Below are 22,637 nucleotides of genomic sequence, written 5' to 3' on the forward strand. Positions count from 1 at the left end.
TAGAAAGTGACAACATGAGCGGTGGTAGCGAAGGGGTGGAGCACTATCACTTCTGCTGTGGAATATTGGCGTAAACGACCTTATCACCAAATTAAACAACAGACACGTCTACAAAGTAGGCTACGCTGATGATATAGTATATTCTGCTGCACTCCGGATTGCAAAAAAATGTTGAATCTGAACTATGGCTAAACTCAGTAAGTCGTAGTGTTTACAAACAAAAGAATACTGCGTAAATACCTACCTATTTCCCAAACTCTTCAGGACAGAACTACAGTTATTGGTTGAAGTCGCGTTTTAAACATATGATAACAAGCTGAACAAAAATCAAAAGACCTGCAATCACCTCTTGTCTATGTCATAGAATAGTAGTTAAACAATGGAGAGTAACCCAAAATAACACTATGGCTTATACAACGGTGATAAGACTTACAATCAGCTAAGACGCTATAGTCTGGTAGCTACGAATCAAACTGAGATCCGTAGCTGACAAACTGGATTTTCAAAGGCTAACATGCGTGGCGACCATTGGTTGCATGAGAACGACTCCGAATGAAAAATTAGATACTGTTGGTTTAGTACAATGTTAAAAAAAGCCAATACATGGTGTTCGAACCCAGCTGTTACAAAGTGTCTGAAGTGCCTCCCATCAGTCTGAATAGTATTCCACTAGAAAGGGTGAGGAGTTTTAAATATTTAGGACATATTGTAACGGCTGACCTAAAGGACAATATGGACATCGAGCGGGAACGGAGGGCCCTGTCCATAAGGGCTAACATGATTTCCCGTAAATTCGCGCGCTGTACGAAGGATGTTAAAATAACATTATTCAGAGCATACTGTACATCTCTATATACATGCAGCTTATGGAGGCACTACACGCAGAGGACCTATGGGTCCCTCCGAGTCCAATATAATGACGCGTTCCGGGTGCTGGTGGGGCTGCCCCGCTTCTGTAGCGCATCAGGGATGTTCGCTGAAGCGCGCGTCGATTGTTTTTATACAAGCATCCGCAAACGAAGCGCATCTCTGGTGCGCCGGGTGCGGGCCAGCCCCAACCCTATCCTTAAGCTGATAGCGGATAGAAACCAATGTCCGTACTTGAGACACTGTTGTGAAAAACATATTTCCAGCAGTGTCTACTATGTATAATATTTTATTGTTTTTGTGTGTTTTGTGTATACTAATATTAGTTAATAAGAGTGTGTATACTAACAAAAATGAGTTTTTATTACTTCCAATAAATAAATTATTATTATTATTATTATTATTAGTAGATTTTTAATACTGTTGAATTAAGTGACTTAAGTCTCAGAAGTCTCGCAATTCCCGAGATTGAAAGCATTAATCTCGAGTCTCGAAAATGGCAAAAAATAGTCGAGACTCTTTTCTTTGAGACCTAGATTCTCGGGATGGAATGGCCAGCTCATCTGCCTGTATGCATTGCGATTCACTTGCAACTTTTGATGAGCTAGTCTCTCCCAACAAATTTCGTATTTTGCTACACTTTTATTCCTTTTTCGTAACATCGTAATTACGGTGATTGCTTTAGGTACTTTCGTCTTACTCTCGTTTGCTTTCATTACTTTTATTTGCGTTTGACTAGACCAGAATGTCTTTTTATCATCGATGAATATGCGGCAACTGACAAATAACTCATTCTGTTCAGATCTAAATTGTCCATAAACAAGCTAACTAGCCATGGCGAAGGACGTTACAAATCGCTAATAACAACCTTATGAAATTATCTAATAGGTTCACTCGATACACATACATGACAACTCTATATCAACTCATTTTAGTCACAGTAGAGCTCCTTGTAACAGTTCGTGCAGGGAAGTACTGCCACCTTGTATATTTCTGCCGCCAAGCAGTAATGTAAACATTATTGCGTTCCGGTGATCTTGTAACGGGCGCTGTGGAAGTGCCTCGCAGATCTTTGTGATTTAAAGCTCTGAGTGGCACTGCAACTGTTATGGACAGGCGTGTCGCTTAGCACCAGGCCCACGACTTGTTCGTCCCGCCACTTGGTGTCATAAAAAAAATCATTTACTACCCTTTCAAAACCTTTTTTTTAAGACTAGGAAGTCTAAATTCGGCTTGTACGACCCGTCCTGTCCCATCATTCACGACCCTCACTATCGAATTCCTTACATACAATTTATCATCCGACACTGCAATGGTTTATACGGTGATTTTTAGGCTATCCTGCTGTTACTTGGAGTAAACGAATAGGTAATCACGGCATTGCACTAGTCTAACGGTAATATGACATTCCTCTAGTACTTAAAACAATTGCCATGATTACGTCGTCGCTGTGATTCCTGATTTTATTGATTACAGGGTGATCTGTCAGTTATTCCGATGATTGCATCATTCTATTGAATTGAAGCGGTGGTGATTTAATATTTTCATTCCAAATTTAATGTTTTATGATTATCGACTAATCTTAGCTCTACCACGCTTCATTGGTGTTCACTCACTTTTTCCGTCTCCTTTGCGTCGTGTTATGTTATGACGTCATTGAAATACTGATACATGACACAAAAATAACAATTAATTCTGATTTTTGATAATATTCGTCGCCGATGTGTTTCTGTCACGGTACCTAATATTTAATTATCTTTAGATAACAAATTGATTGTGGATGTAGATAATTTGTAAACAGTGAATTGTTTAGAGCAAATTGTACGACCGCGGCTAGTGAAGAAAATACATACATCACAATCAACAAAAGCTGTTATGGTTACGCCGCGTGCTGGAATGTTTGATGCTGAGCTGTTTGCAAACACCCTATAGTTAGTGCCTTAGTAAATCTTGTGGCATTTTGACGATAACTGTGGTGTCAAGGGTCGTGCCAATTATGTGTGAAGAGTGCATTAAATTTATAAGTGTTCTGGAACATGAAAGGATTTAGTATAATTCTCGGATTTCTTCTGTGTTCTTGGACTTTCAGCTTACAACAAACGCAGGTGATTTAATTTTGATAATAATTTGTGATTATTACCTTCCCGAGTCCATGAATCCATGAACTAAGAATTTACGACTTTTTCTAATCCTGTATTTATACAAATATGAAATGGAAAGAGCTAGCTTAATTTGAAATCGAACGTTGATTGATATATATGTACACTTTTGTTTGAATATCGCCTCCAATGCAACGGAACAAGATCAGTCAATGTGTAACTTTATGTACTGCCGTCTGTATTTTGTGTATATATAGGTACGACACTCATTTTTTTCTATATTAATTTGTCTTCGTATTAAATCCAATTTAAAAATGTTTCCAACCAAGGGGAATTTTTATTTTCTAACGTCGACACACTGACTTAAGTAGATAAACAGTTTCTGAAGGTCATTGGTTCCATCATTTCGTGGATATTAAAAATGTGTAACTAATTCAAACATTCAAAAGTTACACTGCCATTGCGCCTGTCACCCTGAGAAATAAGTTAATAAGTCTCATGTGCCTGTAATTTGACCAGCACCCTTACCCTTCAAAACCGAAACATATAGTAATGCTCACATTACAGCTTGGTGGCAGAAATAGAAATTGCCACTTTACGGCAGTACTTCCCTGGATGAACTCTTTCAAAAGGAGCTCTACTAAATGTGAATGAACTGAATGTATGTGACTATACTACGTCTATAGGGACTAACCTACATTACAATTGCATTGCTTTTATACTACCATAAGCAGAGTTTGTCGGAGTCGAGAAGTTAGAAGTTAGTGTCGGGGGAGAGCTAAGTGGTCGGACTAGAGAACTTAGGACAGGTAGGAAGGTATGAAATCAAAAGGATAGAGAATGATAGAGTATATCGTTATATATACGTTTATATCAAAAAGAACCTGGGAGTGTTATGTAGGAGAGTAGAGTGGAGTGGTGTATAGGTGAAGAAGAAGATAGAAGTTGGATACACGGAGTTGGGGGCCCGTGCCCTCCGATGTTGGAGACCGAGGGCAGAGGTGTAGAACTGGAGAGCAGCGGGTTTGTCTTGGAGGCAGAGAGTGGAGATGTTGTCGTAGAAACAGCGGCGGTTACGTAGCACTGGCTTCGGAGAGCGGTGAAATTGTTGTAGAAACAGCAGCGATTATGCAGCACTGGCTTCAGCTGCTCCTGGGGCGAGGTGGAGCTTGCAGTTAGGCGCTCCACCCTCGCTTATAATGGGTATTTTCAGTAATTTAGGCACTAATACTAGTAAATATTAGTTGGATCTCATTCAGGAAAGAGGAAAAGTAAGGGCGTTTCCTAGGGATGCGTAATGAGAGAGATACCGGTGATAAATGGTCCGTAGTTTCACACTACAAGTTGTTGTATAATTGAGGATAGTAAACCAGTTGTTAAAAATAGGTATAGGTAAAAAAAATATCGAGATATGAGGAAGTAACGCTCTACAATTTTATTACCCTTGTTTGAGGAGAACACTACATTCAATATACACAATTCATTCAACTCATTTATAAAATGTACCATGTGACTTATCCGTTATCTTGCAAGTGTGTTATCGAGGCGCACAATCGCACAATCTACGATTGTAAACGAATTTTCAGCGCATCAACGGAACACCCGTCGTGTTTTATGTATATCTTCTTACATTTTCCATATCATTCAATTTATACAAAAAAAGTGCGTGTGTGTACATGCGATTTGATCTTTTTCTCTTCTCTTATTCTTTCTGTTTATAGTTGTGTGAGGTAGAGACACCAACACGTTGTCATTTGTACGCTTTGTAGTAATAAATAATAATAAATTTTAGAGAACATCACATACGTTGTTCTGATCCCACAGTTAGTGGCACTTGTTGACCCGAGACAATATACATAGAACAGTTTTTCTGCACTGACCCGGACGGGAATCGTACCTAGGACATCAGAGGTCATGAAATCAAAACACCATGAAAACCGGTGTAGAAGCCACTCGACCTTGGAGGCCGTCATAGTCAACTTTGTAGCGTTAGTGGTCTCATTATTGTTAATAATTCGAATAGTTTGTGATGTTAATTACTCAGCGTGACTATAGTTAAATTCCTAACTACTTCTTAGACAAACAAACGTAGTATTGTAGCATATTTCTTAAATAAAATTCCCAATTAGCGAGGCAGGCTCTAATTGCTAAAATGTCTTGCATGCTATTACTGTAGACAATGTGTAGTAAATACGTATTATTCAATAATGTATATATAATTTAATAATTATTGTTTATACAGGTACAAGCATATTGCAATGATGTGATAGCCCCGGTGAAGTCGAATGTGGAAGTTTGGCTTCAGCGCAAGCCGCGGGTGGCTGTCCTATCTAATACATCTCTTGGATGCGAAAGACCCAACTTTTACATCTGTGAGGTAAAAATACTTCCTTGTACTACAATGTCGTCTCTTCTATTAGAATTAATGGAGGTAGTTAAACAAAAATGATCCAATGCACATCCAGTCACTTTCGAGATATGACAGTTGACTTTCGAGGTATGAAGTTTAAAAGTGTATCTCACTCTTGTTTTAGTTTTAAAACGTATTAAGTCATGTAACTCCAGAGATATTTATTTATGTTTATATGTTGGATTCTTTTTGCTGAGCTAAGAGGTTAAACTTTAGGAACCGTTTGATACATATAACTAATTTTTTATATTGGATCATTTTTGCTTAACTACGTACATTTGTAGATCGGCCATACTCATAACAACAATTTTTTTCCTTTCCTGTTCCTGTAGGTAAAACTCATAACAGAATCACAAATATTATTTTATGTAGTTTATATACTTTTATCTAAAAGCACTTTTAAGATTTTGGCTCTGTTACTTAATTATCATACTTATTTTATTTTTCAAACCCGTGTTTTCCAATTACCGTAGACTGTCCGGACGTTACATTTGTCTGCAAACTTAGTTATCATTTTAGTCCGGAATGGATTACACCAATGTCACCCTGAGTTATAATTAAAAAGTCTTATGTGCCTGTGATTTCACCAGCACCCCTACCCTTCAAAACTGAAAAGCAGCAATGCTCATATTACTGCTTGGCAGCAGAAATAGGTAAGGTGGCAGTACTTCCCTGGACGAAAATCTTTCACAAACAGCTCTACTGCTATTACAAAATTTACTGCCAGTAGCGGTGTTGACGACCGAGAGACAAAGCTTAACGAAAAGTAGTTTTACATCCAAGCTTAAGTGCAGACGTTTCTATGGTCACATTTAGACCTTGTACATTTTAAAAATTTTTTGCAGCGCATTTCCAAAAATCAGGGAATTATGAAATAGTGCCGTCGCAGTTCTAGAAGGGCCTTACGAACCTTTTTATACCACTGATTGTCTTGGTAAACGCGACGACTGTTTCCAGGTACCTCCAGACGTAATACCCATAGAGGCGACAAAGAAATGTAACTACCGCAACCAACTGTACCATGAGCAAGTATTCCGTTGGGTGGCCGGACGTGGCTGCTTACTATACACCCCAGACTTTCTCTACAACAATGACAGTAATCCAATAGACCTCAGATCTGGTTGTTTTTATGGAAACCTTTTTGCGCCTTGCGTGGAGATCGTTAGTACCTTTTTATTATTTTTAACTTATAACTTTTCAGTTAAAATAGGTACAAAAATTATTTCAAGGAATATATTAACTAATTACAGTATAAACACATGTAACATCCTAATATTGGACCCATTCCCTTGGGGCAGAGTTTAGACCAGGCCATTGTCCGCTTGTTACCCGACAAATAGTTTTCAACCCACTTCAAAAAAAGGAGGAGGTTCTCAATTCGACTGTATGTTTTTTTTTGTATGTATGTTACACGTTAACTCCGGTATTTGTGAACCGATTTTCATGATTCTTTTTTTGTTGGATAGAGGGTACCTCCTTAAATGGGACCACCCATTTAATTTTGAAGAAAATCATCCACCTCTAAGGGTGGCTGTTCACGCATGAAGATTCATTTTTATAAATACCGTCAAAATTTTATTATAAGGAGCAATTATTTTAATAGTTGATTTTGCTATTATCCAATTCAAGGCGTTTTTTTCTCAATATACTTTGAGTAGTGAGAACCGATTTTTATTATCTCCTGTGTCAAGTCCCGTATAGTGGCCAACTAGGGGATGAATCCGGGTTTGCTCAATATCCGGTAACCGAATTCTATAAAACTTGGTAATTATATGTACTTACCACGTACTTTTGAGGTCGGTTTTTTCCTTCGTATTTTTTTGAAAGGTCCCCTCATAAGTAGTGGGAATTTTACAAAGAGCAGGCAAAACAAATCAGCAAAAATGTAAATGACAATAAGTAACAATGATAATTTAGTTTTTCTATGACACCAAGTGACAGGACGAACAAATCATACACCTGGTCTTAAACGACACGCCAGTCCAAGCACTTGCAGCGCTACTCAGAGCTTTAAATCGCAAAGATCTGACACTGCGCCTGTCACCCTGAGTCATAAGTTAACAAGTCTCATGTGCCTGTAATTTCACCTGAGCCCTTATCCTCCAAAACTGGAACTCTCATATTGGCGGCAGAAATAAGGCAGGCAGGTTGCAGTACTTCCTTGGACGATCTCTTTCACAACGAGCTGTATGGCTATTATAATAATAATAATGTGCCTGACAACCACACCAATTACCTGGTCTCAAATTAGGGAATTTCCTGTACTATGAGTACCAGAGCAACGGAATTCACTATCTGGGGCACTATTCAGAGCTCCCAGACTAGAAAAGTTAATTTCCCAAATTGGTCCTATCGGAAATCGAACCCGGGACCTTTTCATCCAGCGTCCGCAGTGTAACTCTTTGGGGAAACGAGGTCATCAACATCGTATAACAAACTATGTCACACATAGGAAATGAAACAATTTTTTCGAACCTATTTTATTTGTTTTTTTTTCAAACAAACCAACGTTTCGGGCCTTCTACAGATCCCATGGTCACGCCTGACTGAGATAGGAAAGTCATGGACCAGTTGTGTCTAATACTAATACTACTAATACAAACTGCCCTATTTTTCGCTATACTTGCAAAAGTTATAAATTAATTACATACCACAGAAGTCTTATTAGGCCCTATTCAGAGTGACGGCGGCCGCGGGTGCGTGTAAATCAAATGTACGTAGACGCTCCTTAAGTTCACAGTGGTCACGCCGCGCTGACGCCTGCCGCGCGGATAGATATTGGCTCGCTTCGCCCGTACCTTTCACAGTACTTGGTCCAGCGACTAGCATCTGTTTGCGATTTCAACGTGTGGATCTACCCGCTCGTTGCCGCTTCGGCACTGTGAAAGAGAAGACGCCAAGACTCGCGCGTTGGCACCCGCCGCCGCGCCCGCGCCCGCACTCTGAATGAGCCCTAAATAAATTTATTCATATTTCTGTGTTTTTAACCTTTTTTTTAAATTTTCCAAAGATCATATCTATTAACACTAGATCACGTATGCGATGGTTTGTCGAAAAAATAAATATAGGCGATTTTGATCCGAAAAAATAGTTCAATTTCTAATGTGTAACAAACTCGAAAAATGTGTTACAGTTTTTCAGCTTACGTGCAGGGGCTTATGTCGGTGCCTAGTATCTTGTAAAGAGTGATTATTCAGGAGAACTTTCTATTTATTTTAAATTTCTTTACAGGGGTGTTAATTTGGATGCATTACTTTAAAAATAGGTAAAAGCCATTCAGTGAATATGAAGGAAATTTGTTGTGAAATCAACTTGCAAAATTTATATATACAATCCATTTTTTGCATTTAAATAACTATGTGCTTTAAGATACGGGTTTGAGAAAGTAAAGCGACGATATTTTATTTGGACTTTTCCTAATTAATATAAATACCTGTATGGATAAGGCAAATTTTCCTGAGAAAGACAGGGAAAACAATCAAAGTATACCTCAATATTTTATTGCATTCCCAAACGTTATTCCCAAGTATATTGTAGTGTAGAGATTTCTATTACTTCAGACATTTTAAATGTTTTTTATATATGATTTCTATTACGTCAGACATTTTAAATGTAAATTACATATAGCAAATTCCGAGAAAGATAATGCGATTGGACTAGTGTTTTATCAGTGTAGAATGTATTCAATGACAAAGAAACAATTTTTTTGTCTTAGATCTTATCACAAAATAAAATCACACCTCCGGTGAAACAATGAGTCGGGTCAAAGAGTACAAAAAATTGAAAAATCGTAAAATTTTTATTCATTGTTTAAAAACAATCTCATGTAATAAAAAAGATTCTGCCATCTTTATAACTAACGTAATCGACATTTTTAGCGAAATTGAGTTATAAACATGTCTGGAAGCGAAAAGAGATCTACAACCCCCTGTAATCGGTTTTTTCTATCTTATTAGTTTCAGTTTTATTGTTAATCAAAATCAGCCTAATTGACATTTTCAAATAAGAAAAAAACTTTAGGTGCCAATATTTCAAAAGTTACCAAAATACAACGCGTTATAGATAGTTATAACCAGGAGTGTAGAAATGAGAACTACTAACTTAAATTTTGTGTTATTTCAATAAGAGTTGTTTTTCCATATAAATTCACAGTTTTAAAATGGTTTTAATATTTTGCAGTCAAGTCTGTATTGCACCCCAAGTGCTTACCTACTTAATTAAAAAATATATTTTTTAAGAGCTCTACCGTGGCGTATATAAGAATTAGTTTGTAGAATTACAAGAGAACACTGTAGCAACTGTAGCTTTATAGCAAAAAATGGATTGTTTTGTCAAAGTAAGATCAGTCTACGTCGCATGACGAAAGCATGTCTTTCGGTTTTACCGTATAAATTGCATTCTTAAAATGGTTTAGCAATACATTTTTTTGCAATTAGATCAGTTTTTGAAATATGTAAAAAGATTTTACAAAATGTATTATGAAAAGATTATGAATGCTGAGAAAACTTTTGCGCTAAAATTGGATACTGAGGGCGCTTTACAGACGCTTGTAGAAGCGCTGCAGTGGTGTGATTGTGGCGCGTCCATGATGCGTCTGTGGCGCGGCTGTGGCGCGGCAGCCGAGTCACGACTAATTTTCATATAATATCTGGTTATATGAAAGTCTGTCGTGAAAATAAAAAAGTTAATTCAAAATAATCTTTTCAAAACCAGACTAAAGACGATGGAACGTGCGGATGCTATCCTTTCGACCCTGGTTTAGAGGAAGTTGTGAGAGTAGTAAACGAATCCCTCATACCATCCGCCCGTGGACGCTGGGAGCGATGTTTCTACGCTGCTTCCAGTTGTTGCAGCAATTACATGCACGTGGATGAAGATCCGGACATTAATACTACTGGTAAACTAATTTTGATTCCAATAGGAGGTAATATGTGAAGACGAGATTGAATAGGAAGTGAAGCTGAGAATGAAGGAAGCGAAATAAGTGTTGGTGAGAACAATAAATATGTTGCAGTAAGAGTGGTTACCCGATGACGATTCAATAAGTATAACAAATTGATGATGTTTTACTACCATGATATTCAATTGTTTCTTTTTCTGTGTACTTACTCCATTAACTGATGGAGTAAGTACACAGAAAAAGTTTCATTATTAATACAATGATTGAACACTAAGAGAAATTCCTTCGATCCGAATGGATTCGAGCCAACTCCTTTAGTATACCGTGACTTACGCTCCCCCAACTGAGCTACGGAACGAACCAGCAGACCTTACGAGTTTGTCTATGTGTTTGTGGCAGATTTTTGTTTTTGCCATAGCGCTATCTGTGAAATCTATGAAAATTTTCTTTCACTCTGCGAGGTATCTTTACAGCTACCAGCGAGCGGTTAACTAGATACGGCACGGTGTGCTGAAGGCCCTGGTTCCAATCCAGCTGAAGCGATTTGATAGATGAAGATTTTTTCTTAGAGTTCGATATTTGTATTAGGTAATAAGAATTATAACAAATTGATCTAGTGCCAATATATATGTATTGTACGGCGTAGTAATAAGAACTATTATCGAGCACTTTATTTTCATTATCTGCAAGTTTGTTTATACTTATGTATATGTCGACGCCCTTCAAAGATTGACATGTAGTTAAGTTATAACTTTTGCAATATTTTAGCGACGGGTTGTAAGACGAAATGTAGGTCAACATATCAGGTGTTCTGTGTGAAAGCTTTAAGATGCAAAAGCCCAAGGACAGTACCCTGTAGTACTCTATACTGAGGATGATAGCCTTTGTTCATACATCTTTCAAGTAGTGCTAACTGCGGTGCCCCAACTCAGTCCATGCAGCACTCACTGTTGTGCCCCTTGTGCCTTAATACCGTACGAGGAAAGATCTCTACGCGGCCACGGATAACGTGGTCAAGGTGGCAATATACCATTCAAAGTCAATATAGTCATAAAATAAAAAAAAACAGTATCGACACGGTAAGAAGAAGAAATAGTGCTAATGAAAATTTTTTTCAGATTCATCTAATTGCCAAACTACTTTTGATGGATGGACTTGCTGGCATGAAACCTATCCTGACACTCTTGCGCAATCTGTCTGCTCCGAATTTGCCTACTCAGGACAAGGACCATCTTGTCATCGTAAGTTTTCTTCGTACAGTACTTGTACTTTATGCATAATGCTGTGAAATTTCATTTAAATAACTAAATACTGTTATTAATTAATATTGAATGTAGAGTCAAACCCTGTTCTAATATTGATTGATTCAAAAGATATTTTATGATAGCAAAGGATAAAAAAAGCACGTAGAGTTTAACATTCAACATTTAAAGTCAACATAATATGCCGCTTGTAATAAGAAAAGTCTAAAATCCAAAATGTCACGATTGATATGCTTTTGGTTGTAGATATATTACAAATTAAATTTTTAAAGTAAAGTCAATAGCTAGTTTTGCACCATAGATTTAAAATCAAGTCTATAGCCAACAATCCAATGATATATTCCCAAACATTTTGGCTCACCGCACACTCAGGCAAGATAAAAAAATTTCAACGCTTACCACCACAAAAATCAATTGAAAACTCGTATTTTTTACATAAGAGTGTATACAACCTCAAATGGTTTGATTCATTCAATGGAATTGATTCCGCTTAACATTGAAAGTGTTGAATCAATCACTTTGGACAAAATATATAGTAAAATTGAGGATGTACACTGAAATCTTGTTTTCACACTCTACGGTGTGAAAACACGATTTCTAATATTTTTCACAAAAGAAAAGAACACAAACGTACCTCGATATTTAACAAGAAAATCGCTTTATTCAATAGATACTTTCCATAATATACCAATGATTTTTAATATCAACTGAACTGAATAGAACACGTGTGCTACACGATATATATTTTTGAAATGGCTTTAATTTCGCTTGTAAAAAAATAATTCTGAAATAGTCCCTGCCGCTCGACCCAAGCAAAATGTACCGTATTAGTACGGGAAAAATTAGAATTTGAATACAAAAAATATGTAGTGTAGTATAGATAGATAATTAAGGTATCTTTTAAAATGCGGTAGCACCCCCTGGATAGTATCAACGCCCCCCAACTGCTTCCGAGGCTAGGGGCCTTTGGGAAACTATGCTTTAGATATTACAGTGTTCCAGGGCTATGAGATACGGAAGGAAATTACTTTTAAATATTAAGGATAGGTCATTTTACTTAATGGATCCATTATTTTATTTTTTTAAATGTGTAATACTGCATATAAAGCCTTTTAAAAAGTTGTTTACCTCGTCTGGGAATCGAACCGACTAAATGTAAAAAAACCATTCTGTATATTTATGTTGAAATAGTCAATTATAAAGATTAATTCCTGCTAAGTAACGTAGTATCTTATATGAAAGGAAGTCCGTTCAATTACACAATTTATTAAAAAAAGAATAACCTTTGTACGTATTGTAATTAATTTGTCAAAATGTTTAAAATGTGATCCATTTTCTTGTATGCAAATTCACAATCTTTTGATAAGTTCGATATAGCCTATAGGTTTGATTATCTTACTATGATGGATAATCGTATTAATACGTTTCAATTGCGTTTTTAACTCATTGTCAAATTGCTTCTCGTATCTTTCACGTAAAAACATACCTAATAGTGTCGGGTTTGGGAATCTCACCGGCCTATATATGGCCATTCATGTGTATCGATCCAAGAAGGAAAACATTAAGACACTTGTTGTCTGTTCTCAGACTGTTATGAGCCTGAGCTCCATCTCGAAGTACGAATATCGACAGTAAAACGTATTGTAATGAATTTTCCTAAACTTAGATGTCAACATTTCGTTTATTTAAGGTACTATGTTAAAGTTACGTTAATTTAAGACACCATGTTTCTGAAAAAGAAATAATCCTGATATTCTTTTTGTCGACATCATAAAAATACAGAATGATTTTTTTGCCACATTTGATCGGTTTAATTTCCAAATGAGGGAAGCATGTTTAAATCTTTGAATGCAGTATTACTTACTTTTAAAAATAAAATAATGTCCACATGACGCAATATATCTTATCTGCAATATTTAAAATACTTCCCCTCCGTGTCCCATAGCATTTACTCTTTGTCAAAGAGTTCATCCAGGGAAGTACTGCCACGTTACCTGTTTCGGCCGGTAACCTAACACAAAGTCGAAATTTTTTTTGTCCGAAATAACATTTGTTCGAATTTTCATTACACCGATAACCGAATTATAACGAAACAGTTGTTCGTTCAGTTTATGTTGAATGTTTATCGCAACGACATGGTTAAGTTCGGTTACGTTAGGTTTAAAAGAAAAAACATTGTCCTCTCAATATTACTATCGAGGTTATGAAATTTCGGCCAAACGTTATTTCTGGAAAACGTCATTTCGGACTACTGATAGGTAACCGTTTCTGCCGCCAAGCGGTATTGTGAACATTATTGCGTTCCGGTTTATAAGTGTCCTTACACTTATAAACCGGAACGCAGTTTTACCAGAACCCTTGTTCTGGTGAAATTATAAGCACATGGGACTTGTTAACTTATGTAACCATGGTGACGGGTGCAGTGGCAGTGCCCCTGAGACCTTGGGGTTTTAATGATCTGAGTGGCACTGCAACTGTTATGGACAGGCGTGCCGATTACCACCACACGCACGACTTGTTCACCCCGTTATTTGGTATCATAAAAAAAGCTGTGTGACCTCCCGTATTAATATAATATTTTCTGTACCAGTAATATAGAATAGCAGTATCTCGCGCTTTATGTTTGTGTTAGGCTTACAGTACTTATTATAAAAACTGTCCAAAACACAAAATATTAGAACTGAGTAATGCCATTGACTGTACACAATACATTTATAATCATCGTAAAATCGAAAGAGTGCCAAACAAAAGCAACTGAAAATACAGCGATCTTAGTAGCGGATTTCACAATGTACAGATTTTGTAAAATTCGCTATATAATCAATTCATAAACTTATATTTGTGTACAGATTTTAGTTCCAAGAAATGTCATGCCAACGGTACATGGGAATTGCAAACCGACTATAGCACTTGCAGTATCACACCAAGATTCTTACGTCGGTACCGGTTCTACATAGCCATGCTGTCTTTTTCCATTGTGTCATGTCTACCAGCAGTATTTATTTTCTTCTTCTATAAGAGACTGAGGATCACCAGAGTTGCTCTACACAGAAATTTGATGATAGCTATTATTATCAGAAATATTTTGGTCATAATAAGCAGAAGTGTGGTAAGTTTCTTTAATATGTATAATAAAAGAAAGGTTGGTTGTTTAGAATGTGGCAGTTACGGGATCTAGTTATAGTTTTTTTCAAATAGGTCGTTGTTTCTGTTTTATTACGACGACTTCAGATTCATTTGCGTATTTTGATTTTGGATTTTACTTTTGAAACCAAGTGTTATGTAATTAACATTCTCCGTCTCTATATAATGACGGTTATATTTCAGTCTGACTTTTTAGTTGCTTTAAAACATTACTTACTGCTAAATTACCTTAATATGTTCTCTTAATCATAACATGAGCACTTAATTCTCATGCAATAGAAAATTAACACCTGTGGCAAATAAAGATATGTTTATTAAACAAAAAATCTTTTTGAACCCAATCAATTAATTGGGAATCAATTATTTTGGTAATCATAAGCCTGACAAAATTTTGAAACAAAATGTTTACTGTGTTTGATAAATACGTGATGAAAAATGGGATTATTACCTAAGTCGCAACATATTGGATTGTCCGATTGATCCGATTACAGTTGTTTATTTTGAATTTGAATATATTTTGATTATGATTACGTAATGATAATTGCTTGTACCCTCGGATATTTTACCGAGCAGGAATTTCACCAAAAATTATCACGATATGTTTTCCAGGTCTACATTGACGAACTTACAAACTCTGGTGATACAATAATGTCCAATCATGGAATAGCTTGCAGAATTTTGGCTGTGGCTGAGAGGGCGGCCGCGAACGTTGTCTTCGTATGCATGTTGGTCGAAGGCATATACTTACATAGACTTATTGTAGCTGTGTTTAGAAAGAAATTAAACATCAAGTGGTTGTATGCCATTGGCATGGGTAAGTGATTTTTATGGATTAATACAGAAGATCGCATCAATAACCTTCTTATCATATCGATGGTATAATGTAATGCTTGCCATCGTTGTGACAGGATTTACCAATCGGTGTAACGTACTCGCCTATTGATGCCCAGATTGAGCCAGACGTAGGTACAGAAAAGGAATGACACGTCGTCAAAGCTCCTTTCGTGCACCTATAATCATCATCAACATACGGCCCAGTGCTGGGCATCCGTCTCCTCTCAGGCGAGGGTTTAGGCCTTGGGGACTTCACATGTTTTCCGAGGGTTGTTTTTCGACGTGCAGGTTTCATCACGATGTATTCCTTCACCGTAAAGATCACGGTAAATTTGAAATTAATAATAATGGTAAAAATAATAACGCACACATTCATAGCCCCGCACTAGGGAAACCCTGGGTCGCGGGTGCCATGGACACACACAACGACAACAACAATTATTCCCAAAATCACAAGAGATATAAATGTAGGCTATACAAATATTTCCCCTCGCCCGGGAATCGACTCTGGGATCAGCATGGTAACCGTTCGGCCACGGAGTCAGTGATAATTAAATTTCGCACACAAATTCCGAGGAACTCACACAAGGCAACCCAGATTAGAACCCATGGCCTCTACTTGAGAAGCGGTAAGTCAAACTATAAGTAAAAAGTGTATTAACAAACGTAGAAATAACACAAACTATTATTTCCAGTAATTGCCTTCACCCCTGTAATAGCATGGGCAATAGTGATGGCAATCAATAACGATCATTCTTGCTGGGTAGTGTACACCATACCAAATATCCAGTGGATTCTCGATGCACCTCGATTCGCTATACTATTGATCAACACAGCACTATTCTGTGACGTTTTAAGAGTCTTACTCACGAAGATCAGGAATTCCGAGAATGCTAACCAATTGTAAGTACCACGCAATCTATAGCAAGCTTATTTGAGAAGTGAATAAATTATTCTAAAGTAGGACGGTATGCTAAGTAAACGTTTCAAGATCAAAAATTTACAGGTAGTCTTCCTTCCTTGTCATAAACAACGCTTATTTGCATTTGCATTTTGTAATTTTTATAACTTCGAGAAATAGTGGCATTTTTTTTCTTTGAAAATTGTAAATTCTTCTGATTTTGCTTAATAGTAAAACTGAAACTAAATAAGATATAAAAAAACTGCTTATAGAGGGTTGTAGATCTCAATTTGCTGATTCCAGATATCGGTCATTGTTGCGGCATTGTGAAATATAGTGTAGTATTCGAAAATGATAGATATATATTCAATTATTATTTAATATTTCATGATAATAATACATTTGAATACTTAAATAATAAAAAATGACCAGGAAAATTAGGCAGAGAACACTATAACCCGAGAATGACCCATGTTAATAACTCATTTCGCAAAAATGTCGATTAAGTGATTTATGATTAAGGACGGCAGTATTGGTGTTGGTGTAGCATTAGTTATGTCGAATTTAAATATTTCAAGTACTATTTTTATCTTACAGGAATACAGCCAAAGCAACTCTCTTCCTAATGCCGATATTTGGTGTCCAATTTCTGTTGACCGCGTTCAGACCGAACACTACCAATTGCACAGGAGAACAAATTTATTACTACGTGGCTTACACAGTCGAAGGATTGCAAGGGTTCCTCGTAGCTATGCTGTACTGTTACGCTAATAAAGAGGTACATATGACTTCTAAGTTACCTATCTACACTTATAAAATTTTAGAAGCATACCTACCCCTAATGGTGTAGAAAAACACTGCGGTAAAACCAGCACGTCGAAGAAGGTTCAGCAACCTTTGGAAAAAGTGTGAGGCTCCATTCCGCACTGGGACAGAATGGATTGCGGCTTAAACCTTCTCTTTAAGGAGCCCTGCCCATCAGTGGGATGCATAATGGGTTGACAATGATGATAACTATGTGTTGCACAATTTTTACTTTAATCATATCTTTAAAAGTGTCTAGAATTAGTAACCATCACTGCATTAGTCACAGTAACAATCCATTGTGTGGAAGGGATTACTCTTATCAATACTAAGCCGGTCACAGAAAACCTTATATCCATGTAATAAGCGCGAAAAATACTTTGTGTGTTTCGTGTTGGCCGCCTGAGCGGAAGCGAAACGCATACCTTCATTTTCGCATCGACGTAAAGTTTTTTCTGACCGATTAAATACGACTCCGCTTTAATAAGTGTAATGACTTCCCTAAGATATGCACAAAAATAATGTCATTCCATCTGTATTGGAATAAATAATGAGATAACATAGATTGAAAATAATCAAAGTCATTGTTTTCTTATAACATGCTAAATGTACTTACTCTTATCGCAGGTTCACAGTTTAATCAAAGCAACATACTTAAAAACCGAAAGAGCTGTAGTATCTCGAGTTCGGGGTGAATCAGGCTATCCAAGATTGAGTGTCGACCCATCTAGCGATCGCCGAATGACTTACAGCACTGCCGTGGCGCCCAGTCACGATGAACCCAAAGCTCAATATGCTACTGTAAGACCAAAGCTTCATGTTGCTGAAATAATATCCATTCAAGCTAGCGAGAAGTTAGCAGAGATTTTGGAACCAATATATGAAACAATTGATAACGGAGTGGTTCAGGAAGGTTACGACTCTCTAGAAAGATCAGACATAGACAATGACTCTGGTTTCATACCTAATAGAGATAAAGGATTCAGAGACGAATATTATGGAGGGTTTACTAATGCTTCCAGTATTTCCATTGATTGCCAAGACTGGATACGATGTATATCATCGCCATCAAGTAGTGTATACGATAATTCGCTAAATGATTATGAAACACGCTATCTGGAAAGGAAATTCCCGCATCACCACAATACTCACAGATCAGATAGTCAAACAACATCTGGGACAAAGGGATCGGGTAAGATGCCCCCGGGTGTAAGTGGACGAAGCAAGGCTTTGACAAATGACAAAGAAGCTCCTTTACCAAAAAGTGACCAGAACAGAACAGAACAACTAAACGATTCCGATCATCTGTCCGAATATGACGAGGACTTCGACAACATGCTTGAAGAAATAATGCAATACATGGAACATAACGAAAGCAGTCCAGATACAATTGTACTGGATCCAGCCAAACTCTTGCCTAACAGAGATGAGAATGACAAAATTGTTTTTGTTTCAAACGATGCGAAGAAATAAGAAATTAACTAAAGTTACTATTATATATTTTCATATACCTATGTCTTTTATAAAAATCATTTGTCAAAAAGCGCATTATGATTTCTATCTTTAATTATAAACTTAAACCTCTAACGGGATTAAATATAAACATTATAGTTACCTACTTGCGCAATTTATGTATCTACTCTGTTTCGTTACACATAAATCCGACAACAAACTTAAATTAGTGAGTTAACTTGTTTCAAATCTGGATCCTTTCGATCCCCGCTTACAAAAGTGAAGGTATGGCCCGTGGGTCCGCAGTCTATCTCTGACAGAGTGTTGGGTTTGACCGTTTCAAAATTTGACTCTACCAAAATGCTACCGAAGTTATTTGTCAGTTTGCTCTTGATTTGGAGTGTGCAATGTTTTCCTGACGGTGCGCCGATAGACGCGTGCGTGAAGGATCGCCCTAACCAGCCTAATCATGGTCAACACAGAACACAACCTCTGTCGACGTTACCTTACAGAGTAGTGGCTTCCTCGTCAGCATATGGACCAAGTTCTGCTATCACAGGTTTGTACTTACCCACACATATACGAACAGTTTGCCCTGTTATTAAAAAATAATCAAATGCATAAAGCACTACACAATCTATAAACCATTTTCCCTATACCAAATCAAGTGTTTTTCCACGTGGTGTGAGTGGTTTTCTTTTTTCTTTTCGTTGTTATTATTTTCCTGTTAGAGCGATTTTTACTAGACCATAACATTTGATTGTAATAAGAGATAAAGAAACTTATTTTCCACTTGTTCTCAGGGAACTAAAGCAAGGTGTTTATTGAAAATATTGTCCCTATTATTGAATTTGTAAATATTATTTTCAAATTGTTTCCACTGCTGAAACTGGCTTAACTTAGGAACTCATTGATAAAATCTCAGTAGGTATTTACAAAGAAGCCGGTACCTTACGCAATAATATCTCCCGCTATAGTAGGTCATACAACTTTAAAGTCAAGACCGGTTTATTTCTTAAACTGGAGATGTTATAAAGATTTACGGTAAAAGGATTCGAGGCCTTGACCTGGTTATAGATTGGCATGTCCGCAAATATTGTGCTGTTTATTCTAGAATATGCATTCTAGATTCACTACTTGATAAAAAAAAAGAACTACAACAGAGTGAATATTAGGAACACTGAAGTATAACCAGAAGATTAACCATTAAAATATACATTCACTGAAAATTTACGCGAGTTTTTGACACGAGTCCCAACAATTCAGTGGACCGAACTATTTGGTATTAAGGGCAAACCATAGATTTCCTACGAGTATATATATCTATGGGGTAAACTGGCAATTACGTTAGGAAGCAAGATTTTCAAGTTATTTTCTTTTTAACCGACTTCAAAAAAGGAGGAAGTTCTCTATTCGAGTGTATTATTTTTTTGTTATATTACGCGACTATCCGACATTTATTAACCGATTTTGATGATTCTTGTCGGGAAAGGGGTGCCTGAGTAGTGGTCCCAATCAAATTTTAACAAAGTATTCCACAAAGGGTGGCAAATTAGGGGATGAATCCGGTTTATTGGATTTCATCCACTTGCGATTTATAGGCGATTGTATCGATGCAAATGCGTGACAGCATCGATACAAACGCGCGATTGCGTCGATGCAATCGCCTATAAATCCCAAGTGTAGCGATGCAATTGCGCGTTTCTATCGACGCAGTTGCGCATTTGAATCGCTGCTTAAAATCGCGCGTGTAAAGGTAGACCATTAGCGATTGTATCGCGTTTGCAACGCTGCCAAAAGTCGCTGTGTGTAAACGCTCTTAGGTAAAAGTTTAAGTCACCATTTTGATTCCAGTGACCATAGAAGGAGCAGAGCCATTCAAGGGCTTCTTCATCCAAGCGCGATCCGTAGAAACGGACCAATGGCTTGGGTCCTGGGAGCAGGCTCCAAACACTACCGTTCATCCAGAGTGTTCTTCCATTACACACGCTGATCCAAAGAACAAGGCGCGAGCGACATTCGTATGGAGAGCTCCGCCTAATGCTCACGGAAGAGTGTATTTCACGTAAGTTTGTAGCCTATTGTACTAAGGTACACACACTTAAGCGTGTAACACACGGAAAGCGAGTGTAGGTCACGGTGTGTCTCACGCTGTAGAATGTGATAAGTTGACAACTTATTTTTACATAAAACAGACTCTCGCTCACAAAATGCCCGTTTTACTTTGAAATAATGTTTGATGTTCAAATGATGCAGAATTAGTTCTCTCCAATGATATTATTTACGCTTATTTGCTTTAATACGATTTCACAAATGTTTATGTTTATGTAGTACATTATGGAATTGTTTTCCTCGGTTTAATGCGGCCTAGTAATATTTTACTGGAAAATTCGCGACGTAATATGTAATTCGTACAATTATGTAGACGTGACCTAGTTTACTTCTAAATTCTTATCTGTGCTTGGAATGTCCTTTATCAGTCTTTTAATATAATGAATTACGTGAACTATTTTCATTATGACGCATTTTTATGCGTTAAGTCTTTAAAGTACTCATTAAGGTTCTCTTTGGTTTATTTTTGCACTAAAACGTTCACTATGCTTGAGTATTTCACAATCGACACACGTGTACTTATTAAGTGAAAGGTACTTTTGATATAAAGTGCAACGACCTCGAGGACGGAGAAACAACTTGATTGATGTATCACACTAATTATTCTAAGTTGCTATTCGCAACTAGATCAAAGAGGTTGTTACTCAATTTATTTTTGTAATACAATATGCGCACTAACAGTAATATTTTTTTCAATAACACACGTAAACCCCATTCATTGCAGTCTTTGTCTAAAATACCCGTCTTTATTTTAAGCAAAGGATAATGAATGGACTCTTTAGAATTTAGCGCAATAAGATGGAGAATAGCTTCGCCTAACTTTCTCAAACTTGTATCTTAAAGCAAAAAGTTACTGAAATGCAAAAAATGGATTGTGTATACAAACTGCATATTGATTTCACATCACATTTCCTTTATAATCACATACTGGCTATTACCTATTCTTATAGTAATGCACCCAAATTACCACTCTTGATAAGAAACTTAAAATAAAAAGTTTTGCTATCTCCTGAATAATAATCACTCTTTATAAGATACGACTTTGTGAAAGTAAGGCATCGTTTTGATAATAAATTTAAAAGAATTTAAATAAAATTTGGTTATTTTATAGGGGCACAGTGTTGAAGAATTATGGAACCTTCTGGTCGGGACTGGTAGCAGAGGCACCGCAGGACCCAGTGCAGCTTCAAAATTTGGGCTAAAGCTTGACTGATATAGTCTGCAATAAGATTTTTAAGAAGGGAAGCATCCCGTCCGTCCATTGGAATCCCCCATCATTAACACATGCTACAGTCAGCATCAAAATCATCAGAGTGATCAGAGTTCGAAAAACGATTTTTTAATGAGACCAAGTAACGGGACGAACAAGTTGTGTGTAAGGCACACGCCTGTCCTTAACAGTTGCAATGCCACTCAGAGCTTTAAATCACTAAGATCTGAGGGGCACTGCCACTGCGCCCGTCACTCTGAGCCAAGTTGTCAATACCCCTGTGCCTGTAATTTAATATTTATATTTAATATAAGGCAACATTTATTCAATGAATTAACAATTTTTATATTAACTAACAGTTTTGATCCTTTTTGTAATGTTATTTTTGAACTCATTCAATGCTCAGATGATTTTGAATCTTATTGTACACGCATATTAGTAAGTGCTAGACAAGTACTCGTATCGAAAATTTTACATCCCACAAGAAAATACCAGTTATGTACTTTGCTATCTAACCGTTTAAACACGGATACATAGGCCTCATTTATTGAAAATAATAATATCAAGCTTTAATATGTATGCCGATTTATAATAGCTACCCACCTACCCAACTTACCATATCCTTTTTCATCCAAATTCCAT

The 22,637-nt window shown here is 36.9% G+C and overlaps 2 protein-coding genes across 2 annotated transcripts; both read left to right on the top strand.

The window, feature by feature from the left end:
• Positions 1-2,536: 2,536 nt before the first annotated feature.
• On the top strand, positions 2,537-18,807 carry LOC113231796. The gene is made up of 10 exons (XM_026466328.1): positions 2,537-2,972; positions 5,209-5,343; positions 6,334-6,537; positions 10,090-10,273; positions 11,395-11,517; positions 14,388-14,647; positions 15,292-15,496; positions 16,212-16,419; positions 17,015-17,195; positions 17,849-18,807. The coding sequence occupies exons 1-10, from the start codon at positions 2,904-2,906 to the stop codon at positions 18,692-18,694; spliced, it is 2,415 nt and encodes an 804-aa protein (XP_026322113.1). The 5' UTR covers positions 2,537-2,903; the 3' UTR covers positions 18,695-18,807.
• A 73-nt stretch (positions 18,808-18,880) lies between these two features.
• On the top strand, positions 18,881-22,631 carry LOC113231798 (putative defense protein 3). The gene is made up of 3 exons (XM_026466329.1): positions 18,881-19,232; positions 20,528-20,738; positions 21,897-22,631. The coding sequence occupies exons 1-3, from the start codon at positions 19,034-19,036 to the stop codon at positions 21,985-21,987; spliced, it is 501 nt and encodes a 166-aa protein (XP_026322114.1). The 5' UTR covers positions 18,881-19,033; the 3' UTR covers positions 21,988-22,631.
• Positions 22,632-22,637: the final 6 nt, after the last annotated feature.

This window comes from Hyposmocoma kahamanoa, unplaced genomic scaffold, assembly GCF_003589595.1.
Source record: "Hyposmocoma kahamanoa isolate Upper Pololo Valley unplaced genomic scaffold, ASM358959v1 66, whole genome shotgun sequence".
Lineage (NCBI taxonomy): Eukaryota > Metazoa > Arthropoda > Insecta > Lepidoptera > Cosmopterigidae > Hyposmocoma > Hyposmocoma kahamanoa.

What these genes read in the sequence shown, in the direction of transcription:
- LOC113231796 (XM_026466328.1), top strand. Translation starts at nt 2,904, where the DNA reads ATGAAAGGATTTAGTATAATTCTCGGATTTCTTCTGTGTTCTTGGACT. An exon ending in CCAACTTTTACATCTGTGAG is followed by an intron (nt 5,344 to 6,333) that starts GTAAAAATACTT and finishes GACTGTTTCCAG; the next exon opens with GTACCTCCAGACGTAATACC. An exon ending in GTTGTATGCCATTGGCATGG is followed by an intron (nt 15,497 to 16,211) that starts GTAAGTGATTTT and finishes TATTATTTCCAG; the next exon opens with TAATTGCCTTCACCCCTGTA.
- LOC113231798 (XM_026466329.1), top strand. Translation starts at nt 19,034, where the DNA reads ATGCTACCGAAGTTATTTGTCAGTTTGCTCTTGATTTGGAGTGTGCAA. An exon ending in ACCAAGTTCTGCTATCACAG is followed by an intron (nt 19,233 to 20,527) that starts GTTTGTACTTAC and finishes TTTTGATTCCAG; the next exon opens with TGACCATAGAAGGAGCAGAG. An exon ending in CACGGAAGAGTGTATTTCAC is followed by an intron (nt 20,739 to 21,896) that starts GTAAGTTTGTAG and finishes GTTATTTTATAG; the next exon opens with GGGCACAGTGTTGAAGAATT.